Here is a 20,600-nt window from a genome sequence, read left to right as displayed (position 1 = left end):
TGTGTGTGTATATATATATATATTATATATATATATGTTTGTATATATATATTTTTTTTTTTAATTAAATATAAATTTTATCAGGCTAGGTGCAGTGAGTCACACCTGTAATCCCAGCACTTTGGAAGGCTGAGACAGGCGGACCATTTGAGCTCAGGAGTTTAAGACCAACAAGACAAAAACCCATTTCTACCCAAAAAAAAAAAAAAAAAAAAAAAATTAGCCAGGTATAGTGGTGTGTGCCTGTAGTCCCAGCTACCTGGGAGGCTGAGGTGGGAGGATCACCTGAGCCCAGGAGGTCAAGGTTTCAGTGAGTTGTAATTGCACCACTGCAGTCCTCCTGGGAAACAGAGTAAGATCCTGTCTCAGAAAAAACAAACAAAAAAGATTTAAAAAACAACAACAACAAGTTTTATCAAACAGAAAATTACATTTGCTGCAGCTCTGCTATTTATAGGTTTTTTTTCACAGTTAAGTAAAAACTATCTTCTTGAATTACATGAGAAAGATACTAGACAAAGTTAAACTTCTATAAATACGTATATTTTTAAAGAAAGAGTGAACTGCAGCAGCTGTAACCATGCTAATTCAAATCACAGCACTGTCTTAACAATGCTCCCCACAATAGTTGAAAAGGCCTTGGATTCTTTTTAAAGTTCATTAAGTAATATATTTAGGACTAACCCCATTTTCCCCAATAAAACATATAACAAAAAGGTATTTTCATCCACCACCTCTCTCTGCCAACTGCCCCTACACAGCCTGCCTTACTAGCTAAGTTAGTAAGAGGAAAAACAGCATGGTCAAAAGAAACATTCTTAAGCCAGCGCTGATAATTTGTTTCTAAGCAAGAACCGGGTATGTAACTGAATCTCTCTTCTCTTTACAAAACAAAGAGTAGCAAATTGCACAGATATTGCCAAGTATAAAATGGGAAAAGTCAGAAAATTTGAATGACTACTGTGTACACACTGAGACCAAAATAATAACAACGAGGTTAGGTGAAACTGGTGGAAAAGTTACCTGGTTTTTGAGTATCATAACATATATTTAGCAATTTTCTGTGTGCAACTGCAAGCTATTCAATATTAACCCAAGTAAAATGACTACAATGTTATTTCTGCTTTATAAAGGAGGTCAAAATGTTGATTAAAAATAAACATGTTTAACAAAAAGAAACTTAAGGTCAGGTGTGGTGGTGACTCATGCCTGTAATCCTAGCACTTTGGGAGGCTGAAGTAGGAGGATCACCTGAGCCCAAGAGTTCAAGACCAGCCTGGACAACACAGAGAGACCCGAATGGCTTCAAAAAAAGAAAAAAAAAATTATATATATATTAGCCAGGCATGGTGGCTCAGGCCTGTACTCCCAGCTACTTGGGAAGCTGAGGTGGGAGAATTGAGTCTGAAGCTGAAGTAAGTCATAATCTCTCTACTGCATTCCAGCCTGGGCAAGAGTAAGACCCTGTCTCAAAAAAACGGGAAGAAAGAAATCTAACAGAGTTTAAGAAAGTTCACTTTTCTCAGTTAATGAGGTAGAAAAAAAATTAAAATTAAAAAAAGTTTACTTTTCACTTCTGGTTTGTTCTTTCGTCCACTATAACTCTGTACTAACAAAAAGATAGCAATGTTTTAGAGACTAACTTCATAGTCTGGAATTAGTGTCTGAAGTCGTGTCTATACCAATCAATCCCAAGAGAAAGGGTAAAGTACAATCTATATTTTCTTTCCAATTCACCCTTAGAGTGGACTCCCTTTCAATAACAGCTTCATTCACTCATTCGCTCATTGGTATTTCTTCATTAAGAATATATAGTTAAAACTAACCAGCTGACACAGAGAATCAGTCACCAGCTACACTCTGAGGTTTCAAAGTATGTTCCTGCTCCCAACATTTACAAGCCTTCTCATCTAATTATTTTCTATCCTAAACATCAAGGATACATTTTTGGTAAGTAAGCACACAATCATTGCATGTATGTGTTACAATAGACTAGGTACCGTGACAAACATTATATTCAAATTGTTTTGCCATCAGCCGGGTGCAGTGGCTCACACCTGTAATCCCAGCACTTTGAGCACCTTGAGAGACCGAGACAGGCAATCATCTGAGGTCAGGAGTTCGAAACCAGCCTGCCCAACATAGTGAAACCCTATCTCATCCCACTGTGCTCTAGCCTGGGTGACAAGGAGATTCCATCTCAAAAAAAAAAAAGTATTTTGCTTTCCACATACACTGTTTTGTGGTTTTTTTGTTTGTTTTTTCAGACAGGGTCTCATTCTGTTTCCCAGGTTCAAGTATGCTGGCGCGATCACAGCTCACTGCAGCCTCTACCTCCCTCTTCAGGTCCACACATTACTTTGGGGTAGGTAGGTTATTTTTATTTTAAATAGAGATGGGGTTTCACCACGTTTGGCCAGGATGGTCTCGATCTCCTGACCCTGTGATCCACCCACCTCAGCCTCCCAAAGTGCTGGGATTACAGGCGTGAGCCACTGCGCCCAGCCTGGGTACTGCGCCCAGCTGGGTAGATAAGTTATTTAATTTTTACTTAATAGATACTTCTATTTGATATTGACTTTTAACATGTTCAAATTTTCTAAAATCTTTCTAGAAATACCAATATTATTGTATTATAATGTTCTTATTTTCGAAGAGAATCGGAGTAGCCCCAAAATCTAATTCTATACAGTTTACATTTGAAGGCCAAGTATACTCCCTTAGCTACTAGAACATGTGCCACTGAATTCTCACACTGACAGACAGTTATCCTAGCCATTTATTACTTTTAATAGAAAGAAGAGGAGTTGAAGTTCAAAGTGGATTTGCATAAAATCCTAAGATATCTTTTAAAACCATCAAATATATGCATATTCTGTCAGTGTAGCACTTACGTAATGAGCGTCGTCTTTTGTTCTTTAATTTCCTCCTTTTGTTCATTCCAGCTTTAGAAGGAGATTCTTCTTTGGCCTTTGGCTGGCTAGAAACTTTTGAGGAGTTCTGCTGACTGAAGTGTGTGGGTACATGGCGAGCTAGCCCTCCCTGAGAAGCAAAGCTGGCATTGCAGCCACCAACAACACACTAAAAGAAAATGAGAGAGAAATAATATCAGGCATGCTGTGTAGGGCATGAGAAGAATATAAATGAGTGAATTTTAGTATTTTCAGAACTAATTCCAGAAAGGAAGCATGAGGGACTAAGCAGTCTTTTCACTTTATAACTTAAACTTTGTTAAGAAATTTCATGACCTCCCAGTTTATTGCTATTTCCACTATATGTATACAAAAATAGTGGGATCATCTTCTCAGAAAAATCTGATTTTGAATTAATCATTTTTATAGCAGGAGCACTAAGCAGTTTTTGTGACAAAGAATTAGATATCCTAACAATGACTAGGGTTCCTAATTATTATTATTTTTTGGAGACAGAGTCCCTCTGCCACGCAGGCTGGAGTGCAGTAGTGCAATCTCTGCCTTCCGGGTTCAAGCAATTCTTGTGCCTCAGCCTCTCAAGTAGCTGGGATTACAGCTGCACGCTGCCATGCCCAGCCAATTTTCGTATTTTCAGTAGAGATGAGATTTCGCCATGTTGGCCAGGTGGTCTCAAACTCCTGGCCTCATGTGATCTGCCTACCTCAGCCTCCTAAAGTGCTGGGATTACAGGTGTGAGCCACCCTGCCCAGATGGTATCCTGGACTTTCCCCCCAACACACACACTTTTTTTTAAATTTTGAGTTTCGTTTTTGTTGCCCAGGCTGGAGTGCAATGGAGCGATCTCGGTTCACAGCAACTTCCGCCTCCCAGGTTCACGCAGTTCTCCTGCCCCAGCCTCCTCATCAGCTGGGATTACAGACTTGTGCCACCACGCCTGGCTAATTTTGTAGTTTTAGTAGAGATGGGGTTTCTCCACTTGGTCAGGCTGGTCTCAAACTCCCAACCCTCAGGCGATCTGCCCACCTCAGCCTCCCAAAATGCTGGGATTACAGACGTGAACTATTGCACTCAACTAGAATCCTGGATTTTTAAAGTATTTTTCTTACGGCATGTTACTTCGAAACCTTTAGCAGCCTTCCTAATGTTAAACGCTATTAAAACAGACAGGAGAAAAGTGCAATATTGACTTTTTAATGTATTTTTTGTTTTTTGGTTTTTTTTGAGGCAGGATCTCAGTCTGTCACCCAGGCTGGAGTGCAGTGGCATGATTTCAGCCTCAACCTCCCAGGCTCAAGTGATCATCCCACCTCAGCCTTCCAGGTAGCTGGTACTATAGGCACAGGCCACCACACTCAACTAATGTGTTGTTGTGTTTTTTTGTAAAGATGGGGTTTCACCATGTTGCCACTGCACCCTAGCCTGGGCAACAGAGTAAGACTCTATCTTAAACAAACAAACAAAAAAACACAACTCACTTTCCTCACTTTACTATTTTGGAAGTTATTATGTCTGTAGTTTCTAACTCCTACTGTATAATTATACATTAATATAAGAAAATCTTTGCAACTGGGTTCATAGTTTAGTACTGGTTTATTCAACGAATCTGTTTTAAGAACAGCTATCTGAGTGCAATTAAGGCAGAGATAACAACAGTTCAGAGTTAAGCCCTCCAGTATACATTTAGAGGGATTTTGTGATAACTCCACTCAGGATTATCTGTATATGGTCCCTATAAGGTCTTAAGAGTCATTTTGTCCCAGGATCCTTCCAGACAGCAAACAATAGGCCCTAGTAGCATCTACAACTCAGAGAATAATCATACGGAGTTTATTTTAGTCCAAGTGCACACATAATCCCAACATTCTGGGAGGCCAAGGCGGGAAGATCACTTGAGCCCAGGAATTTGAGTCTAGCCTGGGGAACACTGGTAGACCCTATCTCTAACCACCCCCACAAAAAAGTTTATTTTATTCATCAATGATTCAGTCTCTGGAAATGAAATCAGTAAGAGAATTCTAACAGAAAATTGTTTTATCTTTGATTTTGGTCATTTATCAATCAAAAATCATAAAAAAAAAAAAGTAAAATTTAGAATTAAAGAGTACTTATATTAAAGAAAAATATAATAGAATCACACATATTTCACTTAAATACAAACTCTTCTCTCCTAAAGGAAAAAATAATTTTAGGCATCAACTACTCAACATCCTACAGAATATGAGGCAGAGACAAATCTGCTGTTGCTTCAAATCGTCTAGTACCACTCTACATGACCATTTCACTTTGCTGAGTATGATTTTAGTGTTCAAATATTTTATATTTTCACTCATAAATATAAATTATCACTGAACTCAAGCCACTCCACACGGTGTTCTGATGAAAAAGAAACTGATTTCAATGATTAGGGAAAAACTGGCTGTTGAACACTAATATGGTTTGGCTCTATGACCCACCCAAATCTCATCTTGAATTATAATCCCCTTGTGTTTAGAGAGAAACCTGGTGGGACGTGACTGAATCGTGGGGGCGGTTTTCACAATGCTATTATTGTGATAGTGAGGTAGTTCTCACAAGACCTGACGGTTTTAAAAAACAGCAGGTTCCCCTGCACTCTCTCTCTGCCACCATCTTGTGAAGAAGGTACCTGCTTCCCCTTCACCTACCATGGCTGTAATTTTCCTGAGGTCTCCTCAGCCATGCATAACTGTGAGTCAATCAAACCTATTTTGTTTATGAATTACTAAGTGTCAGGAAAGTATATTTATAGCAGTGTGAAAACAGACTAACACAAGCATTGACTGTTTTAAATGTGGTCTCCCAAATGCATGGAAACACCCTATGTATTAATGTATGCTGGCCATGTGTGGTGGCTCACACATGTAATCCCAGCACTTTGGGAGGCCAAAGTGGGTGGATCACCTGAGGTCAGGAGTTCGAGACCAGCCTGGCCAACTTGGTGAAACCCCCTCTCTACTAAAAATACAAAAATTAGCCAGGTATGATGCCAGGTGCCTATAATCTCAGCTACTTGGGAGGCTTGAACCTGCGAGGTAGAGGTTGCAGTGAGCCAAGATCGTGCCATTGCTCTGGGAGACAGAGCAAGAGTCCGTCTCAAACAAAAATAAAAAATACGTTTGTGGCCAAGTAGCCTTTCTAAAATTTGAAACATGGAATTACTGAGTTGGTTTTTCCTTTTTCTAAACAAATTTATTTGGATGAAGCAATACTAAGACTGTCTTTGCTAGTACTAAGATCGTCTTAGTCATAGTCCCAGAAGTCCTGTGAAGATCAAGAAGGGGCTATCAGAACACAAATCAGAAAGCACCAGTTTCACAGAGAATGAAGAGGTGATCTAAAGGAAGAAAAACTCTAAATAGAAATTTCGTGGATTTCTTGGTTTTGACAAATACACTAGAGTAACGTAATTAATGACCCCAGGTTCTTTCTGCCTCTGAAATTTGGAAACTGCCATTGACCATGACCACATTTAATATGACCATATTAAATATGGGCACAATGGCTCACATCTGTAATTCCAGCACTCTGGGAGGCCTAGATGGGTGGATCACTTAAGCCCAGGAGTTCAAGACCAGCCTAGCCAACATGACAAACCCTGTCTCTACAAAAAAAAAAAATCACACACACACACACACACACACACACACACACACACACACACACAGTAGCCGGGTGTGGTGGGCGTGCACCTGTGGTCCCAGCTACTTGGGAGGCTGAGGTGAGAGGATCACCTGAGCTCAGAAGGCAGAGGTTGCACTGAGTTGAGATTGTGCAGTCTAGCCTTATCTATAAAATGAGGACAACAACAGTAATTAACTCAAATAATTATTGTAAGAATTTGTTTAGTTAAATATGTAATAATATACATATGCAACGTGCAAGGCTCTACTATGCATCAATCAAGCCTTTGCTATGATTACGTCTGACCCTTACTTCATCTTGCTTACCACAAAACATGAGAAACTTTTTTCAACAATTGTTTTAACATTTAACTTCTAGATAGTCAAAGCTCACTAATGAGAAATATTTGTTTTTAAATATTTTCCACTGCTACCATAATCGCTTACATATATGAAACTATATGCTCTTCCCTAAATAGTTCACTTCTTTAAATGCTCCCTTTTTTCTTTCTTTCTTTTTGTTGAGGCAGAGTCTCACTTTGTCATCAAGGCTGGAGTGCAGTGGTGCAATCTTGGCTCACTGCAACCTCTGCCTCCCAGGTTCAAGCGATTCTCCTGCCTCAGCCTCCTGAGTATCTGGGATTGCAGGCATGAACCACCACGCCCAGCTAATTTTTGTATTTTTAGGAGAGACAGGGTTTCACCATGTTGGCCAGGCTGGTCTTGAACTCCTGACCTTGTGATCCGCCTCCTTCGGCCTCCGAAATTGCTGGGATTACAAGTGCGAGCCACTACACCCAGCCCCTTTTTTTCTCTTTCTAAAACATATATGCTTTCTGTAACCAGACAGTGGTAATAACTTCACAAAACTGTGAATATACTAAATAATCACTGAATTGTAGTAATCTTAAAAATATTAAATGTTATGTACATAAATTATGTATTTAAAAAAAAAGATATCTTAAATGATCCCCCGTGTCACCATAACACAAAAGACTCCATTAGAAACTGGGAAAAGGATAACCAAAGACCATGAGAAGGTTATTTACAATACATCTATCTGACAAAAGACACATTCAAAATTTTTTGAAGAATTTCTATTAACTCAATAATAAAAGACAAACCACCCAATAGCACAATTGGCAAAGACTTGAACGGGCACTTCACTCACAATAGAATATTCAGATAACCACAGCACAAAATGTGGTCAACAACATTACAAAGTGAAGAAACAAAAATGAAAGTCACAATAAGATACCACTACTCATCCACTAGAATGGCCAAAATTAAAAGGATGGCCATTTAAGTTTGGAAGGCCGAGGCAGGTGAATCATTTAAGGCCAGGAGTTGGAGGTTACAGTGGGCTGACATCACACAACTGCACTCCAGCTTGGGTGCAAAGCCTTATCTCCAAAAAGAAAAGAAAGGAAAGAGAAGAGAAGAGAAGGAGGGGAGGGGAGGAGAGGGAAGACTGATAGTATTAAGACATTATATAGTTAAGAGAAATGAGTATGTGTATGTAATCAGAAGACATGTAAAGGAATGTCCATGGGGCAGCTTGGTTAATAGTAGCTGAAGATGGCCAAGTATGATGACTCATGCCTGTAATCCCAGTACTTTGGGAAGTCACAGTGGGAGGATCGTTTGGGCCTTGGAGTTCAGAACCAGCCTAAGCAACAGGTCAAAACCCTGTCTCTATAAAAAACTAGCTCGACATGGTAGTACACGCCTGTAATCCCAGCTACTTGGGGGACTGTGGTGTGAGTAACACCCGGAGATCGAGGCTGCAGTGAGTAGAGATCAGGCCACTGGGCTGCAACCTGGGTGACAAGTGAGACTCTGTCTCCAAAAAAGAAAAAAAAGAAGCCAATGATTAGAAACAATCCATATGCCCAACAGCAAGAGAGCAGATTTATCTGTATAGAAGAATACTACAGAGCAATGTTTTTAAATGGCTGCTTCATAAAATTTGTACAAATCTTGCTGTTATTTTGTTGAGTGAAAAAAAGAATTCATACAAGTTCATACAAGAGTTGTCATAAAGTATGAAAGAAATTAGAATATAGTCTGGGAAGATTGGTGGAGGGCAGAAAAAGAGATAGACCAAAAAAGGACATTAGAAATCTTGTCTTACTGAAAATATTCTCCATCAGGATGGTAGTTACAAGTGTGGATACAAACATAAGAAATCATTAAATTATTAAACAAGTGTGCATTAGACACTTAACTATATATTATATCAGACCTTTAAACAAAATGGAAAAAAAGCAGAGGCTTACCTCAAAATCACCTGATCTCTCTCGATAGTCACCTGCCACTCATCTACTATCCTTTCCCAGCCCCTTGTTATAACTTAACTGATCCCTAACTCATGTTTCCAGAGAATCTTTCATAGGTTACTACTAAAGAACTTACCTTTCATTATTTAAGTATAAACCCAAAGACTGCAAGTTCTCTGAGTATAGAGCCCTCTTTTTTTTGAAATAGAGTCTCTCTTTGTCACCCAGGCTGAAGTGCAATGGTGTGATCTCAGGTCACTGCAGTCCCAACCACCCGAACTCAAGTGATCCATCCACCTCAGCCTCCTGAGTATCTGAACCTACAAGCTCATGCCACTACAGCTGGCTAATTTTTGTGTTTTGTTTGTTTCTTTTGTACAGACTGAATTTCATCATGCTGCCCAAGCTGGTCTCAAACTCCTGGGCTTAAGCAATCTGCTGTGTCAGCCTCCCAAAGTGCTAGGATTACAGGCATGAGCCACGGCATCCTGCCTACTGTGCTTTTCTCATTACTTCATTTCCATAAAGCCTAGCATAGTGCCATGTACTTTAGACATTAATGTTTTGTTGATTTAAATAATCCCTGTGATTCATGTATGGAACAATACCCCACTAAATCATATCCCTTAACTTTTTTCTTTCAAAGACAATTTCTTTCCCCTCTCCAATAGAAAATGTCTACAGTTCCTAAGAAGGAGATTGGGGGGGAAAATTGTACAGCCTTTCAAATCAACCTGCACATAACATCATCATCAACCAGGAGAATGGCTGCCTTAAAACATATTTACACACACACACACACGCGCGCGCGCGGAAATACAATAAAAATGTAAATGATTTAAATAATTCTTTTACTTTAATAAATAATCTCTCTTTATTGTGCACACACTGAACAAGAACTCCATGAGGTAACTAGTACTACTAACTACACACTGGACGGGAAGTTAAGAAAGCAGTTCCTGGTTTCATTTCTAGCAAATGCCACGACCAAGATCTGTAGTATGACTACAGAAAACACTGGGGTGTCAAAGTACTAGAACCTGTGCTCCACAAAATTAATTAGACCATTTACTTATTCATTCATTCATTTACTACCTGCTTCGTTTTTTCCTCCAAAGACCATTTATTTAAAAGAAAAAAAAATTAAGAAAAAAAAACTGAATGGTTAAATATATGAAAAGACGTTCAACCTAACCCATAATGAAAAAATGCTAATTCGAACTGCATTAAGATGTAATTTCTCTGATACCAAGTGGGGAGGATCACTGGAGGCCAGGAGTCCAAGACCAGCCTGGCCAATGTAGTAAAACCCTGTCTCTTCTGAAAATACGAAAAAAAAAAAAAAAAAAAAAAAAATTTAGTTGAGTGTGGTGGCGTCTGTCTATAATCCCAGTTATTCCAGAGGCTGAGGTATGAAAACTGCTTGAGCCGGGGAGGTGGATGTTGCAGTGAGAGAGATGCAGTGGAGAGGTGGATGTTGCAGTGGAGACTGTGCTGCTGCACTCCAGCCTGGGCAACAGAGCCAAACTCTGTATCACCAAAAAAAAAAAAAATATATATATATATATATCAAATGTCTCATGTATAAGATTAGCAAATATCCAAAAGTTTGACAAACCCCTCTCAGCAAGGCATTGGAGAAGGCAGACAATAGTGACAATGGCACAAGCTCTAGGGAATAACAATTTGGCAAGAGTTACCAAAATTACTTTTTTTTTTTCCCCTTTTGAGACAGAGTCTTCTTGCTCTGTCGCCAAGGCTGAAGGGCAGTGGCACAATCTGGGTTCACTGCAACCTCTGCCTCCCAGGTTCGAGTGATTCTCCTGCCTCAGCCTCCCAAGTAGCTGGATTTGTAAGGCATCTGCCACCACACCCAGCTAATTTTTGTATTTTCAGTAGAGATGGGGTTTCACCATGTTGGTCAGGGTGGTATTGAACTCCTGACCTTGTCATCCGCCCACCTGGACCTCCCAAAGTGCTGGGATTACCAGTGTGAGCCACCGCGCGCAGGGCCTCAAAATGACCAAATTTACATCAACCTTTGATCCACCCACTCACATCATTTTAGGGGATTTTTCCTACATACATAATTATACACGTACAAAATGACACATATTCAGGATTCATCACTACAGCACTATTTGTAATAGCAAGACAAGAAGCAACCCAAGCGTATTTACAAAGTTTGGTTTAACTGCTAAAACTATACAATGGAAGTCTACAAAGCTGAAAAAATGAGACTATTCACTACGAACCGGGAAAGAGATCCTGGTATAAAGTACATTAAAAAAAAAACAAGGTACAGTCAGAAGGAGGAGGATGAAGATAGGAGAAAGGGCTACCATGCAGCTTCCGCTCTGGCAGAGAGAACACTATGTGGAGACGCACACCGTGAACTTTTGCTCCAACAACCACCCCCAGGAATACACCAGGAAAACCGAAAAAATTCACAGATCCTTTGAAAGAAGTGGTACACTGCTGAAAATTCCATGAGACAGGTAAAAAACTAAGAGTTCCCCAAGTGTGAGAGAAGGAAAACCTGCCTCCAAACACAGATCCCCACTTGGTAAATCTGAAAATCCAGATCATAGGAGAAGGATTTAACCTTATCTAGAGCTGAAATCGATTTAAGGGAACCATACAAAATATAAAAGTAGAAGCAGGCCAGGCGCAGTGGCTCACGCCTGTAATCCCAGCACTTTGGGAGGCTGCGGTGGGTGGATCACCTAAGGTCAGGAGTTCAAGACCAGCCTGACCGACATGGAAAAACCCTGTCTCTAATAAAAACACAAAAAATTCACATGCCAGACTGTAGGAAAAGAAAACACACACAATTAGCCAGGCATAGTGGCACATGCCTGTAACCCCAGCTACTTGGGAGGTTGAGGCAGGAGAATCGCTTTAACACAGGAAGCAAAGGTTGCAGTGAGCCGAAATCGTGCCACTACAGCCTGGGAAACAAGAACAGAACTGTGTCTCAAAAAAAAAAAGAAGAAGAAGTAGAAGCAGCAGTGAGAAGTGCCTTGTAAGCATTCCCAGCCTCTAACTAGAGCCCAGGGAAGCCGTCTCTGACTATATCTCACAGGGGTACTAGGGGAAGGCATCCAGTAGAATTAGGGAAGGGTCCACTGGGCAAAAGAAGCTTTCAAATGAGATCAGTAGCAATTTCAACTGGACATGGATTTTCTTGAGCAGAACAGGGATGTGAGGAGTGAACAAGAACTGCTGCAGATACCAGCGCAGAATTGCTGACAGAGTAGGCAGGTGGGGTGGGGCGAGGTCTGAAAGCCTTGCTTTCTCAATAGGGAAGCCTGGGGCCAGGTCTGAGCAGGACACGGAAGGAGTGAGAGCTGCCTTACCCACTGCGTGGGAGTTGGATGAGGTCTCTCGCAACCAGGTCTCCCATAATCCCCCCTTCTCCTGGTGAACTGGATGACACAGCAAAGGCAGGCAAAGTTCCCTATGGAACATAACCCCACTCGCCTGAGAACCAACCCCCTATCTCTCAGAGTGGCTGCGGCAAGCCCCTCCCAAGGAGAGGCTGACCCCAGTTCCACCTAGCCATATTCCCATCTGACGGTATTTCTCTACCTGCCCCTTTAGCCAAATATAAAACAGAGCCCACCCATCTCCTGAGAAACCAAAATACTTACCCAGGCCAACTTAGGGCAAGCTTACACCTCCCTATTTACTCTTACTACAGCTGGTGCTCTCTTGAAAGCGTCACCTCCTGCCTGGTTTGGTTTTCAGGCCATTAAAGCAACTCATGACAGAATAACCCAGATCCCAGGAAGGCAAAAACAACAGCTAATCCCACTGCCTGCAACATTCCGGCCAACCAGAGGTCCTGAGTGTGTCCATGTGACAACTTCACTGCTAGCATAACCGGCATTCAAGAGAGCCAGCACACTAAATGTATCTACAACTGAAGACTACCAAACAATCTACTTCACTCCTCTGCCACCTCCACCAGAGCAGGTGCTGGTATCCACAGCTCAGACACCTGAAAATGGATCACATCACAGGCTCCTTGCAGGCATTCCCCTGCACCATTCCAGAGCCTGGTAGCCCTGCTGCTGGATGGACACACCCAGGATAGCAGTAACAATCACTGTGGTCCAGCTCTCAGGAAGTCCCATCCCCAGAGGACGTGGGAGAGCACCATCTACAGGGATCACCCCGTGGGACAAAAGAACCTGAACAGCAGGCCTTGAGATCCAGTCTTTTCCACTGAAATAGTCGAAACAAATGAGAAGGAACCAGAAAACTAATCCTGACAATGTGACAAAACTGGGTTCTATAACCCCAGCAATGTATTCAAACCAAGAAGAAATGTCTGAATTTCCAGATGAAGAATTCAGAAGGTTGATTATTAAGCTACTCAAGGTGATATCAGAGAAAGTTGAAAACCAAATCAAAGACATTAAAACAATACACGATATGGATGAAAAAATTCTCCAGACAAAAAGATATCACAAAAAAAAGTCACAACTTCTGGAAATAAAATACACTCTTAGAGAAAAAGAAAATGCACTGGAAGCCAGGCGCAGTGGCTCACACCCGTAATCCCAGCACTTTGGGAGGCTGAGGTGGGCAGACCACCTGAGGTTAGGAGTTCAAGACCAGTCTGGCCACCATGGTGAAAGCCCATCTCTACTGAAAATACCAAAATAGCCAGGCGTGGTGGTGCATGCCTGTAATCCCAGCTACTCAGGAGGCAGAAGTATGAGGATCACTCGAACCCAAGAGGTGGAGGTTGGAGGCTGCAGTGAGTCAAGATCATGCCACTGCACTCCAGCCTGGACAACAGAGCAAGACTGTGCCTCAAAAAAAACAAAGAAAGAAACAACAATCACAACTTCTGAAAATACAAGACACAGAGAAACAGAAAATGCACTGGAAGTTGGGCACAGTGGCTCATACCTGTAATCCCAACACTTTGGGAGGCAGAGGTGGGTGGATCACCTGAGGTCAGGAGTTCAAGACCAGCCTGGCCAACATGATGAAACCCTGTCTCTACTAAAAAACACAAAAATTAGCCAGGTGTGGTGGTGGGGTCCTGTAATCCCAGCTACTTGGGAGAGTGAGGCAGGGAGAATTGCTTGAATTCAAGAGGTAGGAGGTTGTAATGAGCCAATACTGTGCCACTGCATTCCAGCCTGGGCAACAGAGCAAGACTCCATGACCCAAAAAAAAAAACCTCCTTACTGCACTCCAGCCTGGCAACAGAGTGAGACTCCATCTCAAAAAAGAAAAAAAAAAAAAAAAGAACCTCCTTAAAGCATAAATCTTACAGGACCTATAAAATAACTCAATGAAGAAAAAAAATAAATAAAATGAAACACGTATTACAGCAACAACAAGCATGATGAATACAACAGTACTTCATAACTAGATACTAACGTCAAATGTAAATAGCCTAAATACTACTTAAAAGATACAGAACGGGAGAGTGGCAAAAATTCCACCAACTAAGTATCTGCTATCTTCAAGAGACTCAACCTAACACCTTTAAGTTTATCTGGGTCCTAACATAAGGACCCAGATAAACTTAAAGGGGTGGAAAAAGATACTCCACACAAATGGAAACCAAAAGCAAGCAGGCACAGCTATTATTATATCAGACAAAACAGACTTTAAAGCAACAATAGTTACAAAAACCCAGCTGGGCAGGGTGGCTCATGCCTGTAATCCCAGCACTTTGGGAGGCTGAGGCGGGCAGATCACGAGGTCAAGATATCAAGACCATCCTGGCCAACATGGTGAAACCCCATCTCTACTAAAAAATAAATAAATAAATAAATAAATTAGGTGTGGTGGTGCATGCCTGTAGTCCCAGCTACTCGGAAGGCTGAACCCAGGAGGTGGAGATTGCAGTGAGCCAAGCTTGTGCCACTGCACTCCAGCCTGGCGCCTGGTGACAGGGAAAGACTCTGTCTCAAAAACAAAAACAAGGGTGGAAAAAAAAAGAGGGACATTAATGATAAAAGGATTAGTCCAACAGGAAAATATAACAATCCTAAATATATAAGTACCTAACGCTGGAGCTCCCAAATTTATAAAACAATTACAACTAGACCTAAGAAACAGGCTACACAGCAACACAATAATAGTGGGACACTTCAATACTCCATTGACAGCATTAGACAGGTCATCAAGACAGAAAGTCAACAAAGAAATAATGGATTTAAACTATATCCTGTAACAATAGAACTTAAAAGGTATTTACAGAACATTCTACCCAACAACTATAGAATATACTTTTTTTATTTGAGACCTGTCACCCAGGCTAAAGTGCAGTGGCACAATCTTGGATGACTGCAACCTGCCTCTCAAGCTCAGGCAATCCACCCACCTCAGCCTCCCAAGGAGCTAGGACTATGTAAGTGTGCACCACCATGCTCAGCTAATTTTTTTAATTTTTTGTAGAGAAAAGGTTTCACCATGTTGCCCAGGATGGTCTCGAACTCCTGAACTAAGCAATCTACCTGCCTCGGCTTCCCAAAGTGCTGGGATTACTTATAGGCAAGAGCCTCCATGCCTGGCCAGGATATACATTCTTTTCATCAAGATATGGATAGACCAAGTAGACCATTATGATAGGTCACAAAAGAAGTTCAATAAATTTTTAAAAATCTAAATTATATCAAGTATCCTATTAGACCACAGTGGCATGAAACTGAAAACTAACTCCAAAAGAAACCCTCAAAACTATACAAACACAGAGAAATTAAATAATCTGCTTTTGAATGAACTTTGAGTCAACAATGAAACCAAAATGGAAATTTAAAAATTCCTTGAACAATAATAGTGACACAACTTATCAAAACCCCTGGGATACAGAAAAGCGGTGCTAGAGGAAAAGTTCATAACATTAAATGCCTATATCGAATGTCAGGCGTTGTGGCTTATACCTTTAATCTCAGCACTTTAGGAGGCCAAGGCGTATGGATCACTTGAGGTCAGTAGTTTGAGCCCAGCCTGGCCAACATGGTGAAGCTCGTCTCAACTAAAAATACAGAATTTAGCTGGATGTGGTGGCCCACACCTGTAATCTCAGCTTACTTGGGAGGCTGATGCAGGATAATCACTTGAACCCAGGAAGCAGAGGTTATGGTGAGCTGAGATCATGCCAATGCACCCCAGCCGGGGCAACAGAGAAAGACCCCGTCTAAAAAAAAAAAAAAAGGAAAAAAAAAAAAACCACAAAAAATGAAAGTCTGAAAGAGCACAAACAGACAATCTAAGGTCACACCTCAATGAACTAGAGAAACAAGAAAGAACAAACCAAACCCAAACCCAGCAAAAAGAAATAACAAAGACCAGAGCAGAGCTAAATGAAACAAAAACAGCAACAACAACAACAAAAATACAAAAGGTAAATGAAACAAGCTGGTTATTTGAAAAGATAAACAAAATTGATAGACCATTAGTGAGACTAACCAAGAAAAAAAGGAAGAGATCTAAATAAGCTCAATTAGAAACAAAACCAAAAATATTACAACTGATACCACAGAAATAGATAATTCAAGGCTACTATGAACACCTTTACATGTACAAACTAGAAAATCTGGGAGAGGATAAAATCCAGGAGATATACAACCCTCCTAGATTACACAGGAAGAAATAAAAACCCTGAACAGGCCAATAACAAATACTGAGATTGAAACAGTGATAAAAACTGCCAACAAAGAGTCTGAGACCAGTTGGATTCACAGCTCAATTCTTTCCGATATTCAAGGAAGAACTGGTGCCAATCTTAATGAAATTATTCCAAAAGACAGAGAAAGAGGGAATCCTCCCTAAATCATTCTATGAAGCCAGTATCACCCGAAAACCAAAATCAGGAAATGACATAACAAAAAAAAAAAAATCTACAGACCAATATCTCTGACAACACAGACGCCAAAATACTAGCTAGCCGAATCCAACAGCATATGAAAATAATAATCCACCACGATCAAGTGGGTTTCATACCATGGACGCAGGGATGGTTTAACATACACAAGTCAGTAAATGTGATGCCTCACATAAAAGGAATTTTTAAAATGTGAAAAAACATATGATCTCAATATAGAAGCAGAAAAAGCATAAAACAAAAAAATCCAGCATCCCTTTATGATTAAAATCCTCAGCAAAACTGGCATAGAAGGAACATACCTTAACATAATAAAATCCATCTATGACAAACCCACAGCCAATAATCTACTGAATGGGGAAAAGTTGAAAGCATTCCCCCTGAGAACTGGAACAAGAAGAGGATGTACACTTTTACCACTTCCATTCAACATCAAGTACTGGAAGCCCTAGCCACAGCAATCAGAGAAAAGAAATAAAGGACAACCAAATGGGTAAAGAGGAAATCAAACAGTCGCTGTTTACTAACGATATGATCATGTATCTAGAAAACTCTAAAGACTCATCCAAAAAGCCTGTAATCTGATAAATTCAGTAAACTTTCAGGATACAAAATCAATGTACATAAATTAATAGCAATTCTCTACACCAACAATGACGAACTTGAGAAACAAATCAAGAACTTAACCCGTTTTACAACAGCTACAAAAAAAAAAAAAAAAAAAAAAAACACAACACATCTATAACAAAAAAAAAAAAAAAAAAAAAAAAAAAAAACCTTAGGAATATACCTAACCAAGGAGGTGAAAGACCTCTACAAGGAAAAAACTATAAAACACTGCTGAAGGAAATCACTAACAACACCAACAAATGAAAACACATCCCATGATAATGGATGGGTATAATACTGTGAAAATTACCATACTGCCAAAAGCAATCGACAGATTCAATGCAATTCCCATCAAAGTACTATCATCAATCTTCACAGAACTATCAACACACAATCCTAAAATTCATATGGAACCAAAACAGAGCCTACATAGCCAGAGCAAGACAGCAAAAAGAACAAATCCAGAGGCATCACTTTATCTGACTTTGGATACTACAAGGCTATAGTTACCAAAACAGCATGGTCCCAGAATAAAATAGACACACAGACCAATGTAATAGAGATCCCAGAAATAGAGACAAATATTCGGCCGGGCACAGTGACTCATGCCAGTAATCTCAGCATTTTGGGAGACCAAGGTGGGCAGATCACTTCAGGTCAGGAGTTCAGGACCAGCTTGACCAACAGGATGAAACCCTGTCTCTACTAAAAATACAAAAATTAACCAAGCATGGTGGCAGGCAACTTTAATCCCAGCTACTCGGGAGGCTGAGGCGGGAGAATCGCTTGAGCTTGGGAGGCAGAGGTTGCAATGAGCCAAAATCATGCCACTGCACTCCAGCCTGGGTGACACAGCGGAAGTCAGTCTCAAAATAATAATAATAAAAACACAAACTGGAGAAAGAACACTGCAACAAATGCTGCTGGGATAACTGCCAAGCCATATATAGGAGAATGTAACTGGATCCTCATTTCTCACCTTATACAAAAATCAACCCAAGATGGATCAAAGACTTAAATCTAAGACCTGAAACCATGAAAATTCTGGAAGGTAACATTGGAAAAACTCTTCCAGACATTGGCTTAGGCAAAGAGTTTATGACCAAAAGCCCAAAAGCAAATGTAACAAGAACAAAAATAAACAGATGGAATCTAATTAAACTAAAAAGCTTCTGCAAATAAAAAGAAATGACCAGCAGAATAAACAGACAACCCACAGCATGGGAAAAAATATTTGCAAACTATGCATCCAAGAATCTACAAGGAACTCAAACAAATCATCAAGAAAATAGTAATAATAATCACATCGAAAAGTGGGCAAATGACATGAATAAACATTTCTCACAAGAAGATATACAACACAATAACACCTTATTTCTGCAAGAATGGCCATAATTTTAAAAGGCCAAAAAACAATAGATATTGCCATGGATGTGGTGAAAAGGGAACACTTTTACCCTGCTGGTGAGAACAGAAGCTAATACAACCACTATAGAAAACAGTACAGAGACTTCTTAAAGAACTAAAAGTTGAACTACAATATGATCCAGCAATCCCACTACTGGCTATCTATCCAGAGGACAAAAAATGATTATATGAAAAAGACACTTGTACACACGTTTATGGCAGCACAATTTGCAACCACAAAAATGGAACTGGCCTAAATGCCCTTCAATCAATGAGTGTGTAGAGAAAATGTGGTATATATACACAATGGAACACTACTCAAGGTATAAAAAGGAACAATATATTGCTTTCACAGAAACCTGGGTGAGGCTGGAAACAATTATGCTAAGTGAAGTAACTCAGGAATGGAAAACCAAATATTGTATGTTCTCACTTCTAATAAGGAACTAAGCTATGAGTAAGCATAAGAATAATATAATAGACTCTGCAGACTAGGAGGGAAGAGTGGGCAGTAGGTATAAAAGAGTACACACAGGGTATAGTGTACACAGTCAGGTGACAGGTGCACCAAAACCTCTGAAATCACCGCTACGGAACTTATCCAATGTAACCAAAAACCACCTGTTCCTCAAAAACTATTCAAATTAGAACCCAGCGCAGTGGCTCATGCCTGTAATCCCAGCACTTTGGGAGGCCAACGTAGGAGGATCATAAGGTCAGGAGTTCAAGACCAGCCTGGCCAAGATGGTGAAATCCCGTCTCTACTAAAAATACAAAAATTAGCAGGGCGTGGTGGCAAGCGCCTGTAACCCCAGCTTCTCAGGAGACTGAGGCAGGAGATATTGCTGTAACCCAGGGGGCCAAGGTTGCAGTGAGTCGAGATCGTGCCACTGCACTCCAGCTTGGGAGACAGAGTAAGACTCCATCTCAAAAAAAAAAAAAAAATCTCTACTAAGAATACAAAAATTAGCCAGGCGTGGTGGCACACGCCTGTAATCCCAGCTACTTGGGAGGCTGAGGCAGGAGAATCACCTGAACCCAAAGGCAGAGGATGAAGTAAGCCAAGATGGCACCACTGCAGTCCAGCCTGGGCAACAGAGCAAGACTCCATCTCGGGAAGAAAAAAAAAACTACTCAAATTAAAACAAAAAAGCAAGGTACACATATACAGTATAACATTTCAAGAACATAAGAAACTTGGTATATTGAAAAACAACTAATCTGTGTAATTAAAGCTTCTCTAAAATTAAATTTTGTGTTTTTTTTTAAAGCAAGATACAGACAGTATTCAATTTACTAGATTTTGTGTAAGGAAGAAAGGAAAATGAGACTACATATTTATCTGCTTGTGGTTGCATAAGAAAATACTAGAAAACTTCACAAGAAACAAGTAAACAATAATTATATACTAGGGAGAAAGGGGGGAAACAGAACGAGAGAGAAATAATTCTTACTGTAAATTTTTGTTATAATGTTTTCACTTGATTGCTTTTTCCAAAAAAATTGTTTTTAAAAGCAACTCCACAAGAATTACCTCACTCTCTATGAAACCCAAGGGAAGTTGCTGGTGCAGTATTCATTCCAATAAATGTTTTAACAACTATTAAACTCCTGTACACAGAAACTTTAAATCTCTATGGTATATGCTGCTTTCCATATAGAAACCAAAATATTTAATTTTTCATAAAGATAAACAGAAAAGATTTTTACAGAAACTTGCTCTTTATAAAGATTTCCAAGAATACATGCAATTTGACAAAAGTGATTTAAAACTAAGCTCAGGAGTGTGACCTCAAAACTGAGGGAAAGGAATCAAATCCCTTAATGTCCTATAATTTATCTGTTTTATGTAACAGTCAATGTTATTTGCTAATGA

At 40.1% G+C, this 20,600-nt stretch overlaps 1 protein-coding gene across 5 annotated transcripts in view; it reads right to left on the bottom strand.

Moving 5' to 3' along the window:
• AEBP2 (AE binding protein 2) overlaps nucleotides 1–20,600 on the bottom strand; it is a 78,515-nt gene that overhangs the window by 26,952 nt on the left and 30,963 nt on the right. For all 5 annotated transcript variants that reach the window (XM_032253807.1, XM_032253804.1, XM_032253805.1 and 2 more), the window contains exon 4: nucleotides 2,895–3,081. In XM_032253807.1, the coding sequence (XP_032109698.1) occupies nucleotides 2,895–3,081 (187 nt within the window). The remainder of the gene's footprint in view (nucleotides 1–2,894; nucleotides 3,082–20,600) is intronic.

This window comes from Sapajus apella, unplaced genomic scaffold (assembly GCF_009761245.1).
Source record: "Sapajus apella isolate SASKATOON/1434 unplaced genomic scaffold, GSC_monkey_1.0 scaffold84, whole genome shotgun sequence".
Taxonomy (NCBI): Eukaryota; Metazoa; Chordata; class Mammalia; order Primates; family Cebidae; genus Sapajus; species Sapajus apella.
This window is presented reverse-complemented; position numbering and strand designations above follow the sequence as displayed.